At 45.8% G+C, this 24,057-nt stretch overlaps 1 protein-coding gene across 1 annotated transcript in view; it reads left to right on the forward strand.

Annotated features, from left to right (window-relative positions):
* GABBR2 (gamma-aminobutyric acid type B receptor subunit 2) overlaps positions 1 to 24,057 on the forward strand; it is a gene marked incomplete at its 5' end in the record, with an annotated part of 300,510 nt that overhangs the window by 69,914 nt on the left and 206,539 nt on the right. The window contains one exon of the mRNA XM_081151173.1: positions 19,379 to 19,516. Within this exon, the coding sequence (XP_081007299.1) occupies positions 19,379 to 19,516 (138 nt within the window). The remainder of the gene's footprint in view (positions 1 to 19,378; positions 19,517 to 24,057) is intronic.

Here is a 24,057-nt window from a genome sequence, read left to right on the forward strand (position 1 = left end):
CCATGTCAGTGCTTTGAGGGGCCTCCTGAGGAACTGAGTTGGAAATCCCTATGGGGTCCTCACCCTCAAGGCCCCACCCAGGATGAGACACCGTCTCACCACTGATCCAACAACTGAGGGCGCTGTCTTATCTCATGCTTAGTTTGGCAAAGTGATCCAGGGCTCTAGTTCAGAGCCAGGCCCCAAAGAGATGGTCCAGGCATGGTTCTTGTCCTCAGGTATGGCTCACTCCCAGGGGCAGGTGAGCCAGCCATGGCAACAGTGACTGGTTAGTAAAAGACAGAGTGGAACCCATATAGAGGATGTGTGTGTGTGTGTGTGTGTGTGTGTGTGCGTGTGTTCGCGTGCGTGTGAGAAACTCCTGTCCACCCCACAAGGCCTGTGGTGGGCTCTGAGGCTGAGGAGGATCCTGATGCCCTCTCACAGATTAATTGCATTCAAGATCACTGGATGAGCTTTTAGGTCCACATATCCACCAGCCATGTGGAAAAACATTCAAGGCGCTTGAGTATCAGCTGTGTCCACCCCACTGGCTGGGCCCCACCATCACAGCCGAAAATGAAAGTCCACCTCCCCTCCCCGAGGTAGATCTATTACATAGAGACCGATGATGCACAAGTTTGGGGATTTTTTTTCTTTTTCCACATGTGAAGTTTTAGTTTTCCAGTAAACAGTAGTTAAAACTGACATACACAAAGAGACAACAATGCCATGTTTTAATTTATTTATTTCAGCTGACTGCATCTGCCAGCCTCCACGTAAACTTCCTTTGTTATCTTCTATTATGAACCAGTACATCGCCCCTTGTAATTTTACATCCATTCTGTTTCTAGAGAATGTAGAGAATTCAGTGTGGGTGTGGTGTCAGGATGGACTATTGCATATACTTTGTGCCTATAAAATAGGTGATGCATTTCCTGAGCTGTGGAAAATTAAGACAGTCCTGTCTTCCTTCCAGTTCAAAAGCCTCCTCCTCTAAGAAGCCACTTCTAGTGTCTTTAGTTCTGGTCAGTCACCTCCCCTGACTACCCAAGAAACCCTTAAGCAAGGTGGACAGATGATGTAATGAAAAGTGCTTAGTTCAGTGCTTGGCTCTTAGATCTATTTCTGAATGAGCATCCTTTCCTAATCTCCCTCTCATGTGCCTTTCCCCTCTCCTTGCATGGTTTCATTCTTCCTTACTTCTCTGAGCATATTGCTGTGAGTTTCTTTGTCTGTGCCATCAGCCCAGGTGACTCAGGGAAGTGCTGCCACTTCATCCTTGGTGCCCTGAGACCTCATGAGGTCAGGGGTAAGTGCATTGATAGGCTGGCTCCAAACCCAGCTCTTCTTCTGCTGTGTGTCCTTGACTTCGTTATTTAAAACTCTCTGAGCCCGTTTCCAAATCTGTAAGTGGGGATGCCATGAACATTCAGGTACTTGAAATGATGTTTATAAAGAGTTGAGGATTTGCTGGGCATATGAGGAGCCTCAAGAGCTGAGAGCTATTATTATGATTTCCATTGTTGTTATTGCTACCCTAGTGGGCATTCAGTCCATGTGTCTTGTCCCTGAGGTGTTGTTTGTGGTCGAAAAGTTGCTGGTTTAAAAATAAAATTCTGTGTGCTCTCTTGTTATGCAGAAGAAGCCAGCACATTCTGTCATCTTTTTTAGAGCAACAAGAATGGAATCTTGGTGGGTGAGGGAATCCTGGGCTGGTAGGGATGGGGATGGGGTCTGTGTAGTCACAGTAAGCCACCCCACTTGGATTTCCCAATAGTAGAATGCAGCATTCAGCTCAGAGTACCTCTGTGAGCCCTTCCTGACCTGCCTATTCCCAAAGTATGAGTATCTGGGAACTAAGCACGGCAGAGGGATGGGCCCTCATCAGCTCCTGGCTGGGGAAGGCAAGTCAGACCCTGGTTTCCTGGAAAGCCCTCCTTCTGTGCTTCCTTAAGCCTCACATTTGGGCTTTGGGGAGTGGAGCTGCCAGTTCCCCTGTTCCCAATCAGGGAAGCCTGCTGTGATGTCCTGTCTGCTGCTCTTTGGGGAAAGGGTCTTGACCAAATCTGTGAAGATGCCCCTCCATCCAAGGAGGCGGCTAGTAGAGGATGTGCCTGGCAGAACACAAGTGCAAGGATGGAGACTGGGTGCAGGGTCGGGGAGCCTGGTTGTCATGTCAACAGATTGGCCCTAAATATAGAGGGGCTGGTCCCCATATGGTGCCTGTCGTGACCACAGCACCTGCTCCTTCCATAGCAGGGCTGAGGCTGGACCAGGCTTGGAGAGGAGTGAGAGTGGGGGGACTTGTGAGAATTTCCCCCCATGTGGCACTGTCCTGGGGTCTCCACTGCTGTCTGATGTGCAGCCTGAGAAGGGAACTTATAAGCCAGTGCCCACCCCCACGGCTGCTGGACTCCTTTTATTTCCCTAGTGAAGGTGGGGGCGGGGGGTTAGCAAACATTCCCAGATCTTCTCACGCATGCAGGGACAGTAGGGTTCTTGAGGAGGGTAAGCTCAATATCTAACCTTTATCAGATGCTCACTAGGTGCCTGGTGCTCTTCCTAGAGCTTTGAAAATTCATTTAACCCTCACAACAGCTATATGCAGTAGACACTATTATGCCCATTTATGGAGGAGGAAGCAGACACAGAGAGGCTAAAGAATTGGCCCAAGGTCAATCAGCTATTAAGTGGGAGACTTGAACCCAGGCACCTGGCTCCAAGGTCAGACCCTTGGAACTATGCTACAGGGGTACAAGATAAAGCCCTGTTCTTAGAAAGCCACACTCCAGGGCCTGCCCTTGGTCAGTCCACCCCAGAGGGTGCTGGGTTAGCCAAAAGAAAGGACATCTCACTGAGCTAAGGCTTCTAGTAGGAAGCAAGATGCCCTGGGCTTGGCCAGGCACAGAGGGTGTAGATGTCGCTGTCATGGCAGAATCCACATGCGGTCTAAGGAGTTCGGGGCCTGTTGCTAGTTGAGGGGAGCATGGGATCTGGGGCAGAAAGGTCTGCCTCAGCTCACTCAGTGACTTGCTCTGTGCCCTGGGCTACTTCCTTCTCTTCTTTCCACTCCAGTTTCCTCATGAGCAGCGAGCAGAGGGGAACTAGGCCTGGAGGCCTTCAGCCTCCTGACTGCACTGTCTGCCCTCCAGTTAGGAGGCTAATTTGTGCTTCTGTATATTCATTATTTAGTTCCATTTTGATTTCTCTTTAGTTTCTTTATAAAGTGTTGTTGAAAAACTTTCCTGGCCTGGCAAAAAACAAAAGTACAGGTTCTCTCTCCTTACCAAGGCTCAAAGTGTAGGGAAGATGGATTTCTCTCCTATTTTATAGGTTAGGAAATTGAGGCCCAGGAAGGCCATGAAACCTATCCTGGGCAAGATATTATTACCTTCCTGCTTGTTTTTTGTTTTTGTTTTCATATTGTGGTAAATATACATAACATCAAATTGACCACTTTAGCCATTTTTAAGTGTATAGTTTAATAGCATTTAATACATAGACATTGTTGTGAAAACACTGCCATCCATCCATCTCGAGAAGTTTTTCACCTTCCCAAGCTGAAACTCTGCGCCCATTAAAAATAACTATGCCACCTGCCCCTGGAAACCACTATTCTACTTTCTGCCTCTGTGAATTTGACCACTCTAGGTACCTCACTTAAGTGAATCATGCAGTATTTGTCCTTTTTTGTCTGCCTTATTTCACTTCCTGCTTGTTTTTTTCTTCTTCTTAATTTTGAGAAAAAGTGCATTCAAATAATTTTTCAAGGCTCAGGAAGGATCTGTTAAACCTAAAAAGAAAACAAAGTAATAATTTCACAGCAAGGTAGATACTCAGGGAAAAAATAATCATAATATTTTTCTGCATGAAAATTAATAGACCCTGAAAAAGCCTCCTATTCTGTTTGCAGGATTTATGAAGGTAATTTTTCTTTGCCCTCCACCTGGGAAAGGGCCTAGGAGTCTGTGACAGGTGTTTATGGAGCAGAGTCTTGGGGAGGAGGTGGTGTAGAGGACACAGGCACCTTACTTGTACGCTGTGTCTGAGCAGGGGTTCCCTCATGCTTAGTTAGGCCTTCTCAGCATTACCTCGCTGTTTTACAAAGAAGGGAGGTACAGGGATGTGAGTCCCCCACCAGGGTTGGCATGGGCTGCCCTCGAGGGTCTGCATCTCCCCTGACCTTCCAAAGGCTGCTGCTCTTAGAGCTTTGCCAGCCTCATGGTCAAGGGCTCCTGCAAAGGGGTTTTCCTGGAATGGATCATACCCCTAAATGCACTTGGTCCCAGACTGCCCCCAGAAGCTCCACAGGAGCCTCCCCTGGGCCCCACCCCTGAAATGCATCCTCCCCTGGAGCTTCCCCCACCCTCAACCAGCACTTCCTACCAAGGTCCTCAAAAAAAATTCCTTCTTCTGGAGCCTCCTGCTCCCCTCCTAGCACTCGGTCCTATCTGTTTTATGGATTGTCTCTAGCTAGGCTTCAAGCTGAAAGCCCTCTGGCCCATTTTCCAGGCAGGGGAAGCTTCACATCCTTCAGAGTTCAAGGGCAGCCCTAGGCACTGCGATCTGGGTGGTCAGTGCCATGATGGGCTTGGGGACCACCTTACAAGATCTCAGCTGTAGAATGTGGATGGGGGGACAGGCAAGAATTGGGACCTGGGGATACAAACCTGGAAAGGCATGTTAGTACTTCAGACTTGGAGGAGCTGGGGTATGGGAATAGGGTGTTGAGATGGGGACACAGGTAGGCCTAAGGCAGCTAGGACCCCCGAAGTCAGCTTCAAAGTGAGGTCAGTTCTGTGCCTGTGGGGTCACGTGGCCATGGGGATGGGAACTGAGGAAGCAGGCCCATAGGGTTGGGGTGCGGGGAAATCACCTTCTGAAAGGGCCTCTGAAGACAGGTGTTGGCAGCAGCTCGGCTGCGGAGAGTGGGAGGATTTGTGACAGGACTGAGGAATTGGAAGGTCCCCTGAGTAGAATTCCCTAGTCATGGTGATGTGTGACAGCTGCCCACCCCTCATCCATTAGTCAGGGCAGTGACCACTGTGTCCCCAGCTGGAGGACAAGAAAGGCACATAATTAACTCCAGCTGAGCCTCTGCTGAGGGAGGGCGGGCCATCTGAGCAATGAGTGTGGTTTCAGCCATGGCAGTGATGATCTTGGTCTGCAGTCACCCTTCATCTCCAAGCAGGTGCCCAGTGAGTGAGCGCAGGCAGGATCTGTGTCAGCCTACAGACCTCTGGGGGAGCCAGGGAGGCAGCTCTGGCCCGTGTCCCAGGAAGGGCGGCCAGGTTCAGGGATGTGACTCCCTAGGGAAAGTCAGTGGAGTGGGCAGCCAGCCAGTGCCTCTTGGCAGTATCCCCAGGACCCCAAGGCCCCTCCTGACTTCTCTACCTCAGTTTCTGGTGGCCCAGGACTCACAGGGCCCCTAGAGAAAGCTAGGACTCCCATTTCCCTCTGCAGTTTCCCTTCCTCTTATTCCAAATCTGACTGATTCTCTCTGCCCCTCTTTCTGCCCTGCCTTTGGCTCCTTCTGTCTCCTGCCTGGACCCTTGTGCTGATCTCATCACCCATCCCCTTGCCAGCCTCTCTTCCCTCCAATAACATTCTTCAAGTGGTGGCCAGTGTTGTCCATCTCAACCTGATGGTGTCATCACTATCTCAGCTCTGATTTGTCATTAACAAATTTAAGCCCTTTAAAAAATTCCTCAGGGTTTATTATCATTTCTGTTGTAATGATGACAAAGTTGTGGAAATAGTGGTGATGGTTACACAACATTATGAGTGCACTTAATGCCACTGACTTGTACATGGTAAAATGGTTAAAAAACAACCAAACCAAAACAAAAATATCCGAGGGCCCCAGAATAAGGTGTAACCCTTTATACTGGTGCTCAGAGCCCACCAAAGGCTGCCCCCAGCTCCCTTTCCAGCCCCACCTCTCATTTCTCCCATCCACCCATTGGGTGCTCCACCTCAGAAAACCACTTGCTATTCCCAAGACTTACCCCTGCTTTTCCTGTCTCCTTTTCTCTCCTTGTAGAATTTCAGGATTAGAGTCTGTTCCTTTACTCAGTGAAATAATCCTTTCAGCATCGTCCTGCAGGCTTCTGCCCAAATACCTTCAGTGACAGGTGGCCCACTGTGTTACAAGGTGTTTCACCCATCTCTAGACAGCTTGGATTGTAAAAGACAGAGCTAAGGCTTGGAATGTGATAGCCTGGGTGTGAGTCCTGGCTTCTTACTAGTTATGTGACCTTGAGCTTGTCAGTTAAGCTCCCTGAGCTTATATTTCCTCCTCTGTTAAATGAGGAATAATAATAGTATCCATCTCATAGGATCATTGTGAATAATACATTTTGACTAGTAAATGAGATAATGCATGTAAAGAATCTAGCATAGTGCCTGGCATGTAGGTCAGTGCTAAAGAAACATAGCTGATACGTGTAAATTGAACTAAAATCTGGCCTGGAACATACACCAAACCACAGACTGTTAGGGCAGGAAGGGATCTGAGAGATCGACTGTGGCAGTCATTTGTAGGTTCCCTGACACCTAGTTCCCCTCTCCTGCTAGCCAGGTTGCACCTTGGGTCCCTGGTACTTCGGTGGGGCCAAATCTGGACAGTGAGTTCCATTAAATTTCTGGTTGAAACTCTCCAGATGTTTTCCTTCTCCTTTGGCAACCGGCAGCATTCTAGATGACAGTTGTTCCATCAGCTTGGGCCCCTGAGTGACTGCGATGTGTCAAGCCCCTCTTGCTGAGAGAAAAGTCAATTTCTTCCGCAGTGTTCCATTGAGATTTTTTTCCTGCACTAGAACCTAGCCTCTTCTGACTGATAAACCCACAAACTGAACTGTCTTATTTTATAAATGAAGCCCAGGTGAGGAGGAGGTCACAGGACCAGACCTGAGGCCCTTGTTCAGGGCCTATTCTACGCCTAACATAGCTGGCTTTATTATCACTTTGGTATTGGTCTTCCCCATCACTGAGTTTTTATTAAGAAAGCCACTGAGGTGACCCATTTTCTGGGTCCCATTGGCATTATGGGCTGGTCATACCCAAGCCTTAGAGCCTCTTAGTTAATTAGGGCCCCTGAGTGGTGAACTCCACTGTGGACACGTCCTTCCCAGGGTGCTGGGCCAGGTTGTCCATCCAGCCTCACGCCTGGATCATTGCCCTCACCTCTCATCTGGCCGCCTTCTCCATTAGGCCTCCTCTACTACATCAGCTGCCAGAGGCATCTGTAAAGCACAGCTTTCCTCTTGGCACTCCCCTGATCAGCCTTGTGGTGACTCCTGCTGCCTAAAGGAAGGAAACCACTCCTGCCCTGTGTGCAAGTCTCCCCAGGGTGCTGCTCAGGCCTTTCTGACCCCACTGCTTCTTTCTCCAGCCAGGTCTCTTCTCTACCCTGTGCTCCTGCCACAGAAGCAGACATTTCATTTCTCCTGTATGTCCTACACTCTTCACCTCTGAGCCCTTGCTTGTGTTGGCATCTCGGCCTGGTGTGCCCTCCTGTCACTTCGGTCTCTTCCTCATTTCAAGGCTCATCTAGAATGTCACCTCCTCTAGGAAGTCTTGGCAAAATGGCTCAGTGTGAATTGAACATTCCTTCCTTTTTGCATGACTTATATCTCCATGATAGTTCCCACTTTTTTTTTTTTAATATGTCTTTATTGATTTCAGAGAGAGAGTAAGGGAGAGGGGGAGAGAGGGAAACATCAATGATGAGAGAGTCATTGATCATCTGCCTCGTGCACACCCCCCACTGGGGATTGAGCCCACAGCCTGGGCATGTGCCCTGACCGGGAATTGAACCACGATCTCCTGGATCCTAGGTTGATGCTCAACTGCTGAGTCACGCCCAGCCAGGCAATAGTTCCCACTTGTATCCTGCCTTGTGTTATGCTTTTTCTCTTAATCTTCTCTCCCCCAGTGAAATGAGAGCTCCCTGATGTCTAAGACCATATCATATGTAACCTTCCCTGTATCCCCAGCACCTACCCCAGGATCTAGCTTTTAATCACCCTCCTGTGAGTGCTAATGGAACAAATAAGTGTTTTATAACTCCTGATCCAAACCGCGGCTACACTTCCTACTGCATTTTGCTAAATGGTTTCTGTGTCTTTCGTCTCCTAGATGGTAAGTTCCCTGAGGGCAGGAACCACATCTCACCCATCTCATACCCCCATACCTGGCCCAGCCCTTAGCAATGCTGAACCACTGTGCCCCTCAGAATCACATGGCAGGGGCATATGTAGAGTGGAAAGGAGTGGAGATGGCTCCGTGGCACACGCCACAGTGCCGGCCCTCCTCAGCAGGTGACCCTGGCCCTCATGTCCAGGGAAAGGGCCAAAAACTTAGAATATTTGTGCAAAACTATGGAAAGGAGCACCCCTACCACTACCACAGGCAGCATGCATATGCTTTGCATTTGTGACCCTGACTTTTTAAAATGTCACACCTGCATGTGCGGGAGTACTTATGACAGTTAATTAGGAAACGCAGTTTGTATCTACCAGTCTCTGAAAAACATTTTGTAAATTGGGTAATTGGCTTTACCGGTGCAGAGGAGAGATGTGTGGTACAGCTCCATCATCCTCAAATAACAATCTGCAGCCAGCCAAGAATTCAGTGACTGCTTAGGGAGAACACAGAAATGCCAGTTTTACTCAGTATCCAGGATGGACAGTCTGGCTCTCTGGAGACTTTTAGAAGCAGATGGTCTGTCCATCACCCTGGGGAAAGGGTGTAAAAAACTCAAGATGGCTGTAGTTAACAAGCTCTTTGGGACCAAAATACAGATATGACTACTTTTATTTCCGGCTGTATCCACCAGCAGGGATGGTATCCACCAGGCAGCAGTAATTTGTCCAGCCAGCATGTATTGAACACTTGTCTGGAGCCAAGCCCTTTGCTGAACATAGGGGGACAGGAGGGACAGAGGGGACTAAGCCAAGTGCAGCAAATCTAAGTATATCTGGTTATGTCCCTTAAATTTTGGTTTAATGTCAGTGTGTTGAATGATAGGGGGACATTTTTTACATATATAGCATACTTGCCCATAACATTTTTTGTCTCACTTTAAAACTCTTTTCACCTTTCTCTAATGGTTTCCGAGGTGTTTTGATTTCTTATATTTCAAAATTTTTACAGCAGGTAATTAAGAATGTTTATTACTCAATGCAGTCTAATTGCAGTAACAAACACCTTGTATTCCAGTGGTTTAATATACTTAGTCTTTTTCCTTGCTCATGTCATATTCAAGTGCAGATGGGGGAGTGTTGGTTGGGTCCTCTGGGAAGCAGATGCCCGGACAGAGTCAGAGGTTCCCTGGGAGGATTGTCTGTGAAGGAAAAGGAGGAGAGAGAGCAGAGAAAGGCAGAGCAGGTCTTCAGACTGTGAGGTGACACCTGTGAAAGGGGAGGGGCAGGCAGGAGATGTGGATAGGAAAAGACTTAGGCGGTGCAGCTCTGAGAAAGTTTCAGCCAGACTAAAGGGCTCAAAGATTGCCCATGCTTGAGTCTTGTACTGGCCAGAAATGGTGAGCACCTGTGCCACCACCATGCTCAGTCAGGGGTTGGGGTTGCCTGAGAAGAGGGGGGCATATCCCGAAGGCACTGTTCAGGAAGGCTCTCATATAGTGAGGCTGCCCTCCTTGTGACAGTTTCTCTTGAAGCGGTGGTGGCCCTCCCTGATGGCCACAGGGATTTGAGGTTGGGGGAGATCCACCACTTCTAGGTTCTGGAGTCTTCTTCACTCATACAATGGAGGGAAAAGAGAGCACTGAGTGCCCATGGATGGTTTTATAAGTCAGTTCTGGCCATAGTGCACATCACCTTTGCTCATATTCCATTGCTCAGAACTCAGTGGTCACATCTAGTTGCAAGGGAGGCCGGGGGATGTAGTCTCTCTGTTGGCCCAGGGAGAAGAGTACAACACAGATATCATAGAGCATGGATCCTGGAGCCAAACTCTCTGCACCTGAATCCATATTGAGCCCCTGACTCAAATTACTCACCTCTCTAACCCTCAGTTTCTTCATCTGTTAAAATATAGAAAATAGGGTGCCTGGCCGGGCATGGCTCAGTGGTTGAGCATCGACCTAGGATCCAGGAGATCGTGGGTTGCGGGCTCGATCCCCAGTCAGGGGCGTGCAGGAGGCAGCCAGTCACTGACAACTCTCTCATCATTGATGTTTCTATCTCTCTCTCTCCTTCTGCCTTCCTTTCTCTGAAATCAATAGAGATATATTTAGATAGATGATAGATAGATAGATAGATAGATAGATAGATAGATAGATAGATAGATAGATAGATAGATAGATGATAGATAGATAATAGGGTTGTGAGGATTGGGTTAATATACATAAAGAAATTAGAATAGTGCCTGGCGCAAATAAATGCTATTTAGGGGCTTAGTGTGTTGTTATTATTACTCTTCTTGTTTCCAAATTTAATTTGTCAGTAAATATTTCTTGAGTATCTACTTTGTTCAAGGAATTTGTATATGCCATAGGGACCTGTTTCTCCTCTAGCACTTAGTAGATGCCCAGAAGATGTTTGAATGAATTAATCTCAATGGAGAAACAATATAGTGTGTGTTTAATCCAGTTGGCTGGTGTGCTGGGCTAATTTTTAAGATGATTTAACAATAATAAATATAAGGTCCTGCTCTTCTGCTCAGAAAGTCAACCACAGAAAGAGAGAGATAAATGGTTGAGAAAAGCCTACCAGTTTAAAAATGACTTTCTGTTTTTATAAAAGGAATATGTGCTTTAAAACTTTTCAAGTAAAATAAATAGGTACAAAGAAGAGAATGAAAAAAAATCACTCAAATCTCACCATCTCTAACATTAGATGACTCTTATTCCGGATATCTTTCCATGCATGTAAGTAGAGAGATGGACAGAAATAATTTGATAAAATGAGGCTATTACTACATGCTAATTAAAATTAATGTTATATTTTATTTATTTGAATGTAACAGGAAAATAAAGAAAAGTAAAGCAGAAGGAATTGCTCAACATTAAGCAATTTTGCCTTCACTACAGAAAATATTTATTTCTAAAATATCTAAGGGTAATAAAAGATTATGAAAAGCAGTGAGGTTAGAGTCCTGGCTTTTAAACTCCAGTTTTCAATTTTAGATGGTATCGATTAAAGTCCTTCTGTGGAAGAAGAGGAAATTAGCAATTTTACAACTCCTTCCCCCTCCTCTGCCTCCTGAATTTTATGTTACATTATCATCACATTGCCGGTTGTTTCATATTAAATGGGTCCAGTGCTCACAATCACTCCTTTTTATCACAGGCCCTCCATTCCTGAGATCTGCATTTTGATTCATCTTTTGGTTGGCTGAATTTTATCCCCAAGTAGTTTCTTCTTCTCCTTTTCTTAATTCCCGAGAAAGGTTCATAGGTGTTTTGTTACCCAGATTTTATGAGCTGATTTAGTAGTGTTTACTAACAGTAAGCTCTGTGTGAAGTATTGCTGAATAGAAGGACTGCAGTCTGAGGCTACATTAATAGAAGTCTATGCCCAGAATGCAGGAGGTGATCATTTCATTCACTTTAGCACTGTGGCTAGGTGTGCTCCAAACAAACCAATAAGGAAAAGACAAACAACCCAATAGAAAAATGGGCAAAGTCACCAGGTCAAAAGAGTAAACACAAATGGCCTATAAACATGTGAACAGATGGCTCATCCTCCTTAATAATCACAATGTACAAATTGAAGTTACATATCAAATACCCACAAGATTGGCCAAAATTAAAGTTATAAGGATGTGCAGTAATGGGATTGCTCAAACACTGCTGGTGGGAGTATAAATGACTAAAACCACTTTGAGAAAGTGTGGGAAATCCTGTGATTCAACAATTCCATTTCGAGGTTTATACCCTAGAGAAGCTCTGCAGTGTGTGCTGGGAGACGTGGATGGAAATGTTTACCCGTCTGGCTTACAGCAGCAACCAAACAAAGCACAGGAAGCTATCCAAGTGTCCTTCAACAGGGGAATGAACAACAACAGCAACAAAACCGTGGCATATTTATATGATGGAATACTACACAGCTATGAAAACGAAGAACTGCAGCTATATTCAGCAACAAAAATATCACAAACATAATGTGAAGCCATAGAGACAAGTTTTGGGCAAAGCATACAGCATGAAGCATGATTCCACTTATATATGCATTTAAAAACAAGTACAATTAAATGATATAGTGTTTAGGAAACATAATAAAGCAATAAAGAGAAGCAACAGTCTAGGGGTTCCCTCTGGGTGAAGGAGGGATAGGTACAGGGTGGGCACAGATGGACTGCAACATAAGATGGGTGTTGAGTATCCTGTATGTTTATATTACTATTTTTTATACCTTATATAAGTTACATGTAAATGGTAGATTTTTTTCTATGAGGGAAATATTATATAACAATACATTCTTATTTAAAATAAAACAACTCTTTGAAGTGACACTGCCTGGATTGAATCCTTACATCTGTGTGACCTTGGGCAAGTTATTTAACTTCTCTGAACCTGTTTCCTTATCTCTAAAATGGAAATCATAATAGTGCCTACCCTGTGATAATGTGAGGCATGAATAGGATAATTTATGTGAAGTTCTGTGTACCATGACTAACATATAGTGAGTGCACAACACATGTTAATGTTCCTTTTCTGTGCCGGCAGATAGGGGTATTTGGGGGTATGTCCTAGAAATATCTGTCTTTGGAGCCTTTCCAGAGAATAGCGCACAGATGAGAAGGGTGTGAAGCCATATTGTATGGGTATGTTTAGAAAGAAGAGCTCCCCTTAGCTTGGTGAACTGATCATCAGGCAAACAAGACACCTCTTGGAGTCAGGCTGGCTGAGTTGAGGTATCTGAAGGGCTGTCATGGGAATAAAGGATGGTAAGTGTTCTATGAGGTTCTAGAACAGGCATGAGCAAACTGGCCCGTGGCCCAAATCTGGCTGCTGCCTGTTTTTGTAAATAAAATTCTATTGGAATGCAGCCACACTCGTTTGTGTATTGTCTATGGCTGCCTTTGTGCTACAGAAGGTTGAGAGGTTGCAAGGCCCACAAAGCCTGAAATATTTACTGTCTGGCCCGTTATGGGAAAAGTTTGCTCACCTCTTAGCTAAGAATTAGAACAGGGGATGCAAAAGGAAGGGTGATTTCAAGACCAACACAAGAGCTCTCTGAGAAGCTGAGCTGGCCAAGGATGAACTGATGAAGAAGTGAGACCCCTGCCACCCGAGGGATATAAGCAAATACTGACTGCTCCTGGAGTGTGATGCACAGAGGGGACTTGTATCAGGGGCAGGTTGGACACGTTGGCTTTCAAATTCTCCTTCAGTTCTGAAATTCTGCATGGAGTAATTCCCAGTTTCAAATGGGTTGTTATTAACTCTGACATTTTCTTGGCATTTTTACATCTTAACTCTTAGCAACATTTTCTTTGAAATTTTCAAGTAAAAAAAGTCTTCTCATCTTTAAAAATGAGATTTAAATGAAAATAGATTATATTCTGTAGTCCCAATTTTTCATTTAAAAATTGATTTTCATGGCTTTTAGATCTATTCCCATTGATAGGTGCTGAATTTTAAGAGCCAAATGTACCAGTTGTGATTTCTCTGTGACAAGTCCATCCTTCTAGGGAAGGGGAAACCACTGGAAATGAGAAGTGGAAAGGAGTTTGAAGGTAGTGACCATGAGCTACTGTAGATGTGGAGTCAATGAAAGGCCAAGGGGAAAAATACTGGCAAGAGGAAGGGAAGGAGGGGAGGCAACAGTTACTCAGGACCTACCGTGTGCCAGAGTCCATGTCCAAGTGGCATTAAACTGTGAACTATTGCATAAGAATATAAACTGCTGGAATTACCTTGCCAACTGCTAGTTGGTTATGGCCATGCCATCTGTCAGAATTCTTCTAGAGATATTCTGAGAACATGATAAAGCCCATAGCTTTCTTCCAGGACACAAGAACCCCCTTATAGGGGCTCTGAGAGCAATTTATCAAAAGCCAAATCGCTCCAAGGCAACTTGACATAAATAATTTCTCAGAATGATGGTTTTGCCCAGTGAGTTCGCTAAGAGCTGTCTGACAGACACCTTAAATGGGGGTTAGAAATGCTTCTGCATTTCTCTGGCTCAGGCAGTGGTTGGTCCATAAGAGGACGATAATAAACAGGCATTAGGGGGCATCTCCAAGTGCAGCATTTAGGAAGGACTGAAACATAAAATAGAGGGGAGATTGCCTTTCACCTGAGCTGAAAGGACAAATCCTTGTGAAATGGCCATGTGAAGTGTCTATAAGGAATCCCTCGGGAAGCTCCAGCTTAGAGGAATTCCCCAGTGATTTGGTGAATTGACCATCAGGCAAACTGATGTGTAGTGGATTAGCTTTCAGTGAATGGTGGCCTGTCATGTGTGTGCTCAAGTGACTCGCTCAACTAGACTCACCTGCAGGATAGTCATCTGCCCTTCTTTAGGCCAAAGATAAAAATCATACACAGGCAAGAACCTTCGGGGTCATCTCCTTTGTGGTTTTCATTTTTTGCTAGCAATAAAATCCTGTTTTCAAATAAAGTATTCTGTGTAAGCTTGATGCTGTATGAAGAATAGATACAAGGAGAGCTGCTGGCTGAAGGAGCCCATTTCACTGGCCCTAAAACATCTCTGCTGGGTCCTGCCTGGGCAGCATTTTGAAAACCCCCAAGCTGGTCCAGCCACAAAGAATCAACTTTGGCCAGGGAAGTCCAGCTAGTTGGGACACTAATCATGTCAGGTAAGAAGATACAGTATTAGAAATGAGGGTGAGGGAGGTAGCACTGAAGATGGAACAGATCCGTCTCCGTGATTTTTATTTTATTATTCACAGCAGAAGTGCTCTTTGGGGGAGCCAAGGAAGCCTGCTTGGCGCTGAGTAGGTTGTTTTTCCTGCCTCAGGTCAAGTGTGATAAGGAGGCGGCCTGGGCTTGCAGCATTACCCTGGGGAGAATGGTCCTTTCTAGAACGCTGCTAGCTCTAACCTTCCCTTTGCCCATTGAGCTGCATTCTCTAGATTATTGAGAAAGCTCTCCACTGGAAATCCCCAAATCACTCCTCTAATCTTGAAAGGACAGTGGACAAGTCCCTTCACACTGAGAACAAATCTTCAGCATCTGCATCTGAAAGAGAGGGTGCAGGGCTGGCTGGATTAGCAACGCCCACACATGTTTGGATTTCACGGAGCAGCAAAGGCTAAAGGAACAGGGTGGGGGAATGGTCGTCATGGAGCAGAAACTTACATAGGGTGGAAAACTTTTCATTTTGCCACATTAGTACATTAAAAACAAAATCTTCTTACTATCTTTAATTTATAATAGAAAAACATTTCAACACCACACAAACCATGAAGGATCTTATCTATACATTAAAGAGAGCTCTTTATATGGACTACATTGAACTTGAAGGAAGAGATTATTATTTTACTTGCTGTATTAGTTGCCTATGGCTGATGTAACAGATTACCACAGATCTAGTGGTTTAAACCACAACTGCGTATTGTCTCACAGGCCACTGGCCAGAAGTTCAGGCCTGTGTGACCCTGCTGGGTCCTCTGCTCCAGGAACAAGGCCAAAATCAAGGTTGGCTGAGCTGGGTCCTTAGCCAGAGGCGCTACTCATTTAGTTTGTTGGCAGAATTCAGTTGCTTGCAATTGTAGGACGGAGGTTCCCATTTCCTTGCCATGTATCCCCCTTCATCTTCAAGCCAACAAAGGCACATCAAATTGATCTCATGCTTTGAATGTCTGGTTTCCCCTTTGCTACCAGCCAGACAAGATCTCTGCTTTTCAGGGCTTGTGGGATTACATTGGGCCACCTGCATAATACCTTCAGGTCAGCTGATTTGTAACCTTAATTACATCTGCAAAGCCCCTTTTGCCATGTAACATCACGAATTCATGAGAGTAAGACCAAGGGGCAAAGTACATGGGGGCCAGAATTCTGCCTTCTATGCCCAGCCTGGTGAAAACTGAGTCTGATAAACATTTTTGAACATTGGAAGATTCTTCCAGCTCTTATACTGGTTGTCAAGTATTGTCAGGTTTTTGGGTTGACATATTTGGAAGTTGTATATTTGTGAGAAGCCAGGATATTGTTGTTAAAACAGAATCTTGCACAGACTAGGTACTGGGGAAATGTTTCCTGAGCAAACAAGTATTAATTAGTTTATTGTTGCTAATATTATTTTAATGAAACTTTGATTATAAATCGTGTGGTACTATGTTATCATCGTCATTAGCTACAGATTAGAAAACAAGCTAAAATCATTACCAGAATGTATTAAAACGGGAAATGATTCAGTAAATCATGATAGAAACAATTAAAACATGAACTGCTCTGTTCTGTCTGCTTGTGCTTCACTGAGGGTAGGAAGTGTTGCTTTCAGTCAAGGAACAGGGACCATTAATAGAGGGCCCAAGAAGCAGTAACTTAATCTTTCTTCCTCCATCCCTTGCCATGTTTCTCTTCTCTTTCTCTCTTTCTTGACAAAAAATAACTTGGCCAATTTAGGAATTAAATAAAAAATTTTTAATGGAATTCTTCCCTGACTCTGTAGGCTGCAATCCAAACTCCCGAGCCTGGCATTCAGAGCCTTCAGTAGCCTTAGCCCGGGTCACTTCGCCCTCAACACTCAGTCTCAAGTGCTCTGCCCCCAGAGCCCCTCCTGGTTACCCCTGTGGTGCCCATAGCCTGGATCTGCCTGACCCCAGCACTGAGCACTGTCTACCGTGTGACATGGCCACCCACGCCCCTGTCTCACTGCCTGTATCAGACAGTGAGCTCCCCGAGACCAGGAACTATGTTGGACTCATTTTTCTCTCCCTTTTAGCACCCACTGTGAGCCACAGTCTCAAGTCTCTCAGATAAACAAGGAAGGAGCAACAGATACTAACCCACTCTGGTCTCACATTATGGTCACTTACGGGACAGGAGGGGGAACAGGAAGAAAGAGGACAGAGAATGGAGAGGAAGACAAATCAGGAGAGAGACATGGAAGTAGAAGGAGGGAAGAAAGTAGATACAGGGAGACCATCGCAGGGCTCCTGGCATTCAGCTGATTCTTACTGAGCCCTGACAAGGCCCCTGTCCAAGGTCTGGGGAGACAGCAGTGAAAATAATAATAAACATTGTTGCCCTCAGGGGCCTTACATTCCAGTCGAGAGGTCAGCCAATACAGGAAGACCAAGACATAGAAAAGATGATTTCAGATAATTTTAGGAACTAAAATAGGGTGGCCTGTTAGTGAGTGGCTGGGAGTAGGGACCATTTGGGGAAGGGAGGATAGTAACGACTTCACTGAGAAGGGAACAGCTGTGTTGAGACCTGAGTGATGATAAGTTGTGAGCCATGTTGAGAACCAAATGAATATTATTCCTGGAGCAAACAGTAAGTGCAAAGGCCCAGGGGCAGGAAGTAAATTGCTTTCAATTTCAGGGAACAAAAAGGCTGGCGAGGCTGTACTGGGTGAGCAAGGGGGAGAGTGGAGGGAAGTCAGGTGAGAGTGAGAGATAGGGCTGGATCTTGTGGCTTCTTATATCCATTATGATAAGGAAGGTTAAGAATATCATAGCAAAACTTGTAAATAATGCAAAGTAGTTATTATGTAGACGACCTAATAGAACATTTTCCAACAGCCCTGCCTAAGGGTCATCTGACTGGGGGAATTTAAAACTCAGATATCTTATAATTCTCTAAAACAGGTAGACTGTGCTAGTTTTCAATTTTTTTCTATCCCCAAAGGTAATAGTTTTATTGCCCTGTAGGACATGAACCAGTTCTGTATCTAATTTCTTATTTTTCCATTCACTATAAAAATCTGTCTCTTAAGTTTTCTTTTGAATCCACTTTGTCATCCTGCAGGTACAGTTACTCATAAGTTAAATAAAACGGTGACATGTACCCACTATTGATTTTCATGAGAATGTTTTTAACCTTTTGAGACTCATATTCTGATAAGAGTTTGGGTTTTAAGTGCACAGAAAGCAGAAGAGTAAGGAAGACTAATTTATGTTTTATAGACGCCCCTCAAACTGCTAGGTGGTGAATGGGCTTCACTGGGCCCCAGGGGAAGCCAGACACTCAGGAGCCAAAGAGGTGGAGGTGCTGAGGCGGGAAGTGAGCCGTACTGGCTCCTAACATTTGCGGCCGTTGGCCCTCTTTCATTTCCGTGGTCGATCTCCAGGCTCTGCTGTAGTGGTCAGTTTTCTTTCTCGTGTGTGAGCTCCTTGGCAGGGGCTGTGTCTGACTTTTGTTTCCTGAACCTCCAGCTGGGCCGAACACAATGCTGCGCTTGGCAGGTGTTTGCTGGATGAATTCTTCTCTTTAGATTTATCTCCTTCTCTCTTTCCTCCTCCCCCTCCTCCTTTTTTTATTGTGATGAAATATACATAACATAAAATATACCAGCTTAGCCAGTTTTAGGTGCACATACAGTTCGGTGGCATTAAGGGCATTCACATTGTTGTGTTACCATCACCACCATCCATCTGCAGAATGTTTCCATCACCCAGAATGAAACTGTACCCAGTAAACACCAGCTCGCCCTCCCCTCTCTCCCAGCCCCTGACAGCCACCGTTCTACTTTCTGTCTTTGTGAATTTGACTACTCTGCGTACCTCGTGTAAGTGGAATCACACAGGATTTGTCCCTTTGTACCTCGCTTCTTTCATTTAGTGTAATGTCTTCAAGGGTCGTCCATGTTGTAACATATATCTGAATATCCGAATTGCCTTACTTTTTAAGGCCAAATAATAGTTCATTATATGTATATACTACAGTTTGTTTACCTGCTCATGTGTTGATAGAGATTTCAGCTGTTTCCACCTTTTGACTACTGTGAATAATGCTGCTGTGAACACGGGTGTACAAATACCTGTTAGCGTTCTTGCTTTCAATTTTTTTGGGATATATACGTAGAGGTGGAATTCCGGATTATATAGTAATTCTGTTTAACTTTTTTAGGAACTGCCATACTGTTTTCTGCAGCAACTGCCCCGTTTTACATTCCCACCAGCAGTGCACGAAGGTTCTAATTTCTCCACATCCTCGCCAATATTTGTCATTTTCTGCTTTTTTGATAATAACAATCCTAAATATAAATGACTATGGAAGGTGGAGACTGTGAAGCATTTGGGAGCCAGGCTGGGGGGGTGCCAAGATCATACTTCATGGAGCTCACAGCATGGGCTCAAGGCTGGCTTAAAGAGAGGCCCCACCAATGAGAGAACTAAAACTCAGAAGGTTTCCCATGAGGCAGATTTGTTTGTGTGAATCTACTATTGGGCTCTTGCCCCTGGGGAAAGCTGTTTCTAATTTGGGCTTCTCTTTCTGTGTGTTGCTCCCCAGTGTGATAATGCGAAAGGATTGAAAGCCTTCTACGATGCAATAAAATATGGGCCAAACCACTTGATGGTGTTTGGAGGCGTCTGTCCATCTGTTACATCCATCATCGCAGAGTCCCTCCAAGGCTGGAATCTGGTGCAGGTAAGGTTCAAGCTACCTTTGGTTGGGGGACTGTTTTGATTGGCCACCAATCTTTTGCAGGAATGGTTCCTTGCCCAACATGGTTTTTAAGTTGCATGGTTTAGGCCCTGACCCATCCTTTCCTGGTGATTGCACAGCCTCCCACTGCTCCCACCTCCTTGGCCTGACCTTCTGCCCATCCTGACATGGCAACCATAGTGGGTCTCTAAAGGATAGCTCTAATACCACCTGTTTGAAATCTGTCAGTGACTCTCTAGCCTGACTCTCAGGGCCATCAGCATCCAGCCAGTCTGCTTGTCCAGTGTGATCTCCTGTCCCTCCCACATATTCCATGCCTCAGTCCCTCCAGACAACCCACCTTTCCCCAGGCGTACCCTGGACCTTTAGGCGTCAGAGCCCTACTCTCTCTTTTCCCGTAACCAGATGGTCCTTTATCAAACCTCCCTCCCCAACTGAAATTCTCTTATCTACTAAGACTGCCTTTCTCCTCTGTTAAGCCTTTCCTGGGGCTTCCGGCCAATTATTTACTCTTTACACTGGCAAATGTTATGCACTGTTTTAAGTTCCACCAGTGAGTGTGTGGTCTGTTGTAGGCGAAACTCACTGGTGCTAGCTGTTATTTGGAATGCAAGAGAGAAGAGTGTAGAAATATGTGACCACCTGGGATGAGTGGTTGCCCATGTACATGTTTTACTTCTTTGCTTCATCCATTCATCCATCATCCATCCATCCATCCATCTGTTCATCCATCCATCATCTATTACTCCATCATCCATTACTCCATCATCTATCCATCCATCTGACAAATGTAATGGGCAACTTATTGTATGCCTAGAATTTTGGGACACTGGGGGTATAGTGCTAAGCAGGACAGATATTGTCTCTATCCTTTTGGAGCCTACATTCTAAGAGGGAGGCAATAAATAAATAAACAAGTAATAATACTAAGAGCTAACCCTTGTATAATATGCATATTATGTTTACTACATACCAGACACTGTTCTGAGCACTTATATGCATTAACTCATTTAATCCTTATAACTGTTCCATGCTGTAGGTACTATTATTATCCCCACTTTATAGACAAGGAAACTGAAGTACACAAAAACTAAGTAATTTGTCTGAAAACCCACAGCTCATAAGTAATAGAGCCATGAGTTAAACTTAGGCACTCTGGCCCTCGAGGTAAGACTATGGTAAGGAAACTGGGCTAAGACAGAAATAAACAGTGAGGGGATAAATAGGACTGCCTTGTGGCAGTCAGGGAAGTCTTCATGGAGCAGGTGATATTTGACCTGAGACCTGAAGGATGAGAAGGAACTGGTTGAGTGAAGAGCATCCATGGTTATGGGTGGAATAGCCAGCGCAGACCACCTGTGATGGGGAGGAACCTGGTGTGTTCAAGGAACAGAAAAGAGGGCAGTGGGGCTGGAGCATGGTGGGTGGGTTGTCAGGGTGGTGAGAGTGAAAATTAAGAGGCAGGCAGGAGGATCTGATTTCGCTCTGCTTGCTTGAATTAACTGAAGACCTCTCTGAATCTGGCCCTGGGTTGCTGGGGGTAGAGGGGAGGTGGGAGCCAGCCATGGCAGAGGAATGATGAGGCAAGATGAGGCCCCAGGGAAGGGCACCCACTCAGCCCAGGGACAAGCAAGGTTTCTGAGGAAAGGGATGCTGAGCTGGCTGTGAAGGAGGAGAGGGTGTTGGACAGCTGGAGACATTGAGGAAAGTGCTGCTGGCAGAGGAAACTGGGTGTGCAAAAGCGGGAGGTGGGAGTGTGTGGGCTTGGACAGCATGAGTCATGTGCTGTGGCTGGAGCAGGCCACACTGAATGTGGGCTGATGCAGCAGGAGATGAGGCCCGAAAAGCAGCTCTGCATGTGACGGTGCAAACCTAACCAGGTAACTGGAGCCAGCATAGTTCACTGTGCCCTAAGAGCCTGGCTTCTGGCCCTGTGGTACCTATAAGCAGCCATGAGACCCTGGTCAAGTCATTTCCCTTCCTCTCTACTTGAGCTTCCTTTTCTGAATGCCGAGGAGTTCCCTCCACACGCTGCTCATCACTCTGAGCTACCATTCTGAGCCTCAGTCCCTCATCTGCAAAGTCAGGGTAGTAAGAGAACTGATCTCATAGGGCTGCTGTATGGGTTAAATGGTTAATGAGTAATTACAAGTGTGTCTGACACATCATAAGCATTACATGTTCCTAGTTTCATTGTTGTTGTCACCCCTGCCCCATCTTCTGCTCCTCCCCAGGTTGAAAACCCCAATTCTTAGCACTCCTGGCCTTTCCTGCAGCAATGTTCCCACCACCTGAGTTATCCTTTCTCCTCATGTCCAATATGTTAGTCCTACCTATTCTTAGAGGCCCAGCTTAAAATGCTGCCTCTTCCAGGAAGTCTTTCCTCACTGCACTATCTAAAGTAGCCTTTCTAGAAATTTTTTTTCTCACTTCCCGGTTTACTTCTAGTGAGCATGTACAGCACCCTCGCCCCATCCCCAATGCTCCTCTGCCTGTCCCTCTTTTAGGGCTCTGCAGATGTGAGGATATGTTTAGCTGGGCTTTGAGCTCCTTGAGGACGGAACCAGGGCCTGAGTTACTCCTGTTTCTCCTGGTGCCTAACACTTCACAGACCTTATTAGATGCCTGCTGAATGATAAGAGGGTGGAAGGAAGGAGGAAGGGATGGCGGGGCAAAGGATCAGCAAGTAGACATTTTCCCCAGATGAGAGATAAAGCTGTCTGGGAAATCCTCACCCAGAGAGGAATCTAGGGAGGTTACTGGCCCTCTCACAGCCTCACTGGGATGATTTGAAATTCTCCAAGGAGCCACTGTTGGAAACTCCTGGCTTACCAGCCAGAGCTATCTGACCTCAGAATGAACAGGACAGCCTCCAGCCTAGAGGAGTTGACCAGATAGGGAACCGGGATATGAGATGGGGATTGTCTTAGTTATTTATTGCTGACACCCCAAAATTTAGTGGTTAAAACAGCAATAATCATTTATTATTTCTGTGGGTCAGGAATTCAGACCCACAGAATGACTTGTGTCTGCTCCATGATGCTACAGGTTTAGTTGGAAGATTTGAAGGCTGGGAGCTGGCATCATCTGAAGGTTTGGCTGGGGCCTGAGGATCTGCTCCTACTGTGGCTCCTCCACATTGGCTGACAAGTTGGTGCCTCTCCATGTGGGTCTCTCCATAGGGCTGCTTGAATGGCTTCCCCCAAAATGAGTTCAAGGCAGAGGTGGCAGAGTCTTTTAGTACCTAGCTTTAGAAGTCGATGTTATCATTTCTGTCATATTCTATTGATTATACAAATTAACGCGCATTTAGTGTGTGTGGGGTGGTGGTGAAGATCACTAGGGACCATCTTGGAGGCTAGCTACCACTAACATCTGAGAGCAAGGCAGGAGCTCAGATTGCCCAGCAAGGGAGACTTGATGCTGATTCCCCTTTCTGCTTTGCAGAACTCCTGTTTATCCTTCAAAATCCTAGATAGATACCCCCTCCTCTGTGATGCCTTCCCTGATCCCTTTCCTTCTGTGCCTCCCATCCCTAGCCCCCAAAGTGAATTAATTGTTTTTCCCTAAAGAGTGCCTTTTCAATAGACGCCATCTCCCCCAAGGGGGTGTAAATTGGTTCTTGTGGGGAGTAGGCAAAAATATCTTTATATGTATAAAGCACAGGACATACATATAGTACATAAACAGGTATATAATCTATCTGTGGTATTAAAATTTCAAGAGTGGGAAAGGATTAGGAAAAATCAGTCTTCTGGAAGAGTGAGTGAAAAGAAGACTGAGAAACATGGTTCTACATTGCATACGGTATTTACATTTTGTGGAAAACAGTGTATTCTATATCCAGTCTTCCCTACTAGACTGTAAGCTTCTTGGGGGCAGGGGCTCCCATTTTCTTCATCTCCCAGTTGTCAGTGCCTAGCACAGGGCCTGGCACACAGGAGATACTCACTGAGTACTGGACTGAACTGAGCGCTGGGAAGAGGCTGGGATCCTGAACCCTCCACTGCAGTTTCTCACAATGCAGACTTGATCATGGGGAGGTGGAGGACTTGGGAGAAAATATAGGTTCTCAGCCACCTCAACAGAATCCCTCTGCATTGTTGACAGGCTCCTGGATTCTCATGCACAAGCCACCACTACCCTAGGCATCTGCTGACAGACATTGGGGCAGATCAAGGATTATGCATGGGTGGGGACACTGAGGGCCTAGGAACTGGACAGTGCCCAGCAGTTTGAGAGCAGAATCTCAGGATGAGCCCCCTGGGCAAGGGGGATGCAGGAACAAAGATCTGGATCCTGATGGGGAGTAGCCCTGCAGCCTGATTTCTGTCTCCCCCCATTCTCGGGGAACACAGCCCCATTTGTTATGGGCTAAATGCTGGGGACCCTCCCCCCCACTTCTAGGAGGCTGAGTTTGCTTACAGAGATGGTGGAGGGCTGGGTGAGTGGATCTGCTGTCATTCATGGGATTTGATGAATCCCTTAACTTATTCAAAACTGAGCTCTGAAACAGAGTTTCG

This window comes from Miniopterus schreibersii (genome assembly GCF_964146895.1).
Source record: "Miniopterus schreibersii genome assembly, chromosome: 11".
NCBI classification, from domain to species: domain Eukaryota; kingdom Metazoa; phylum Chordata; class Mammalia; order Chiroptera; family Miniopteridae; genus Miniopterus; species Miniopterus schreibersii.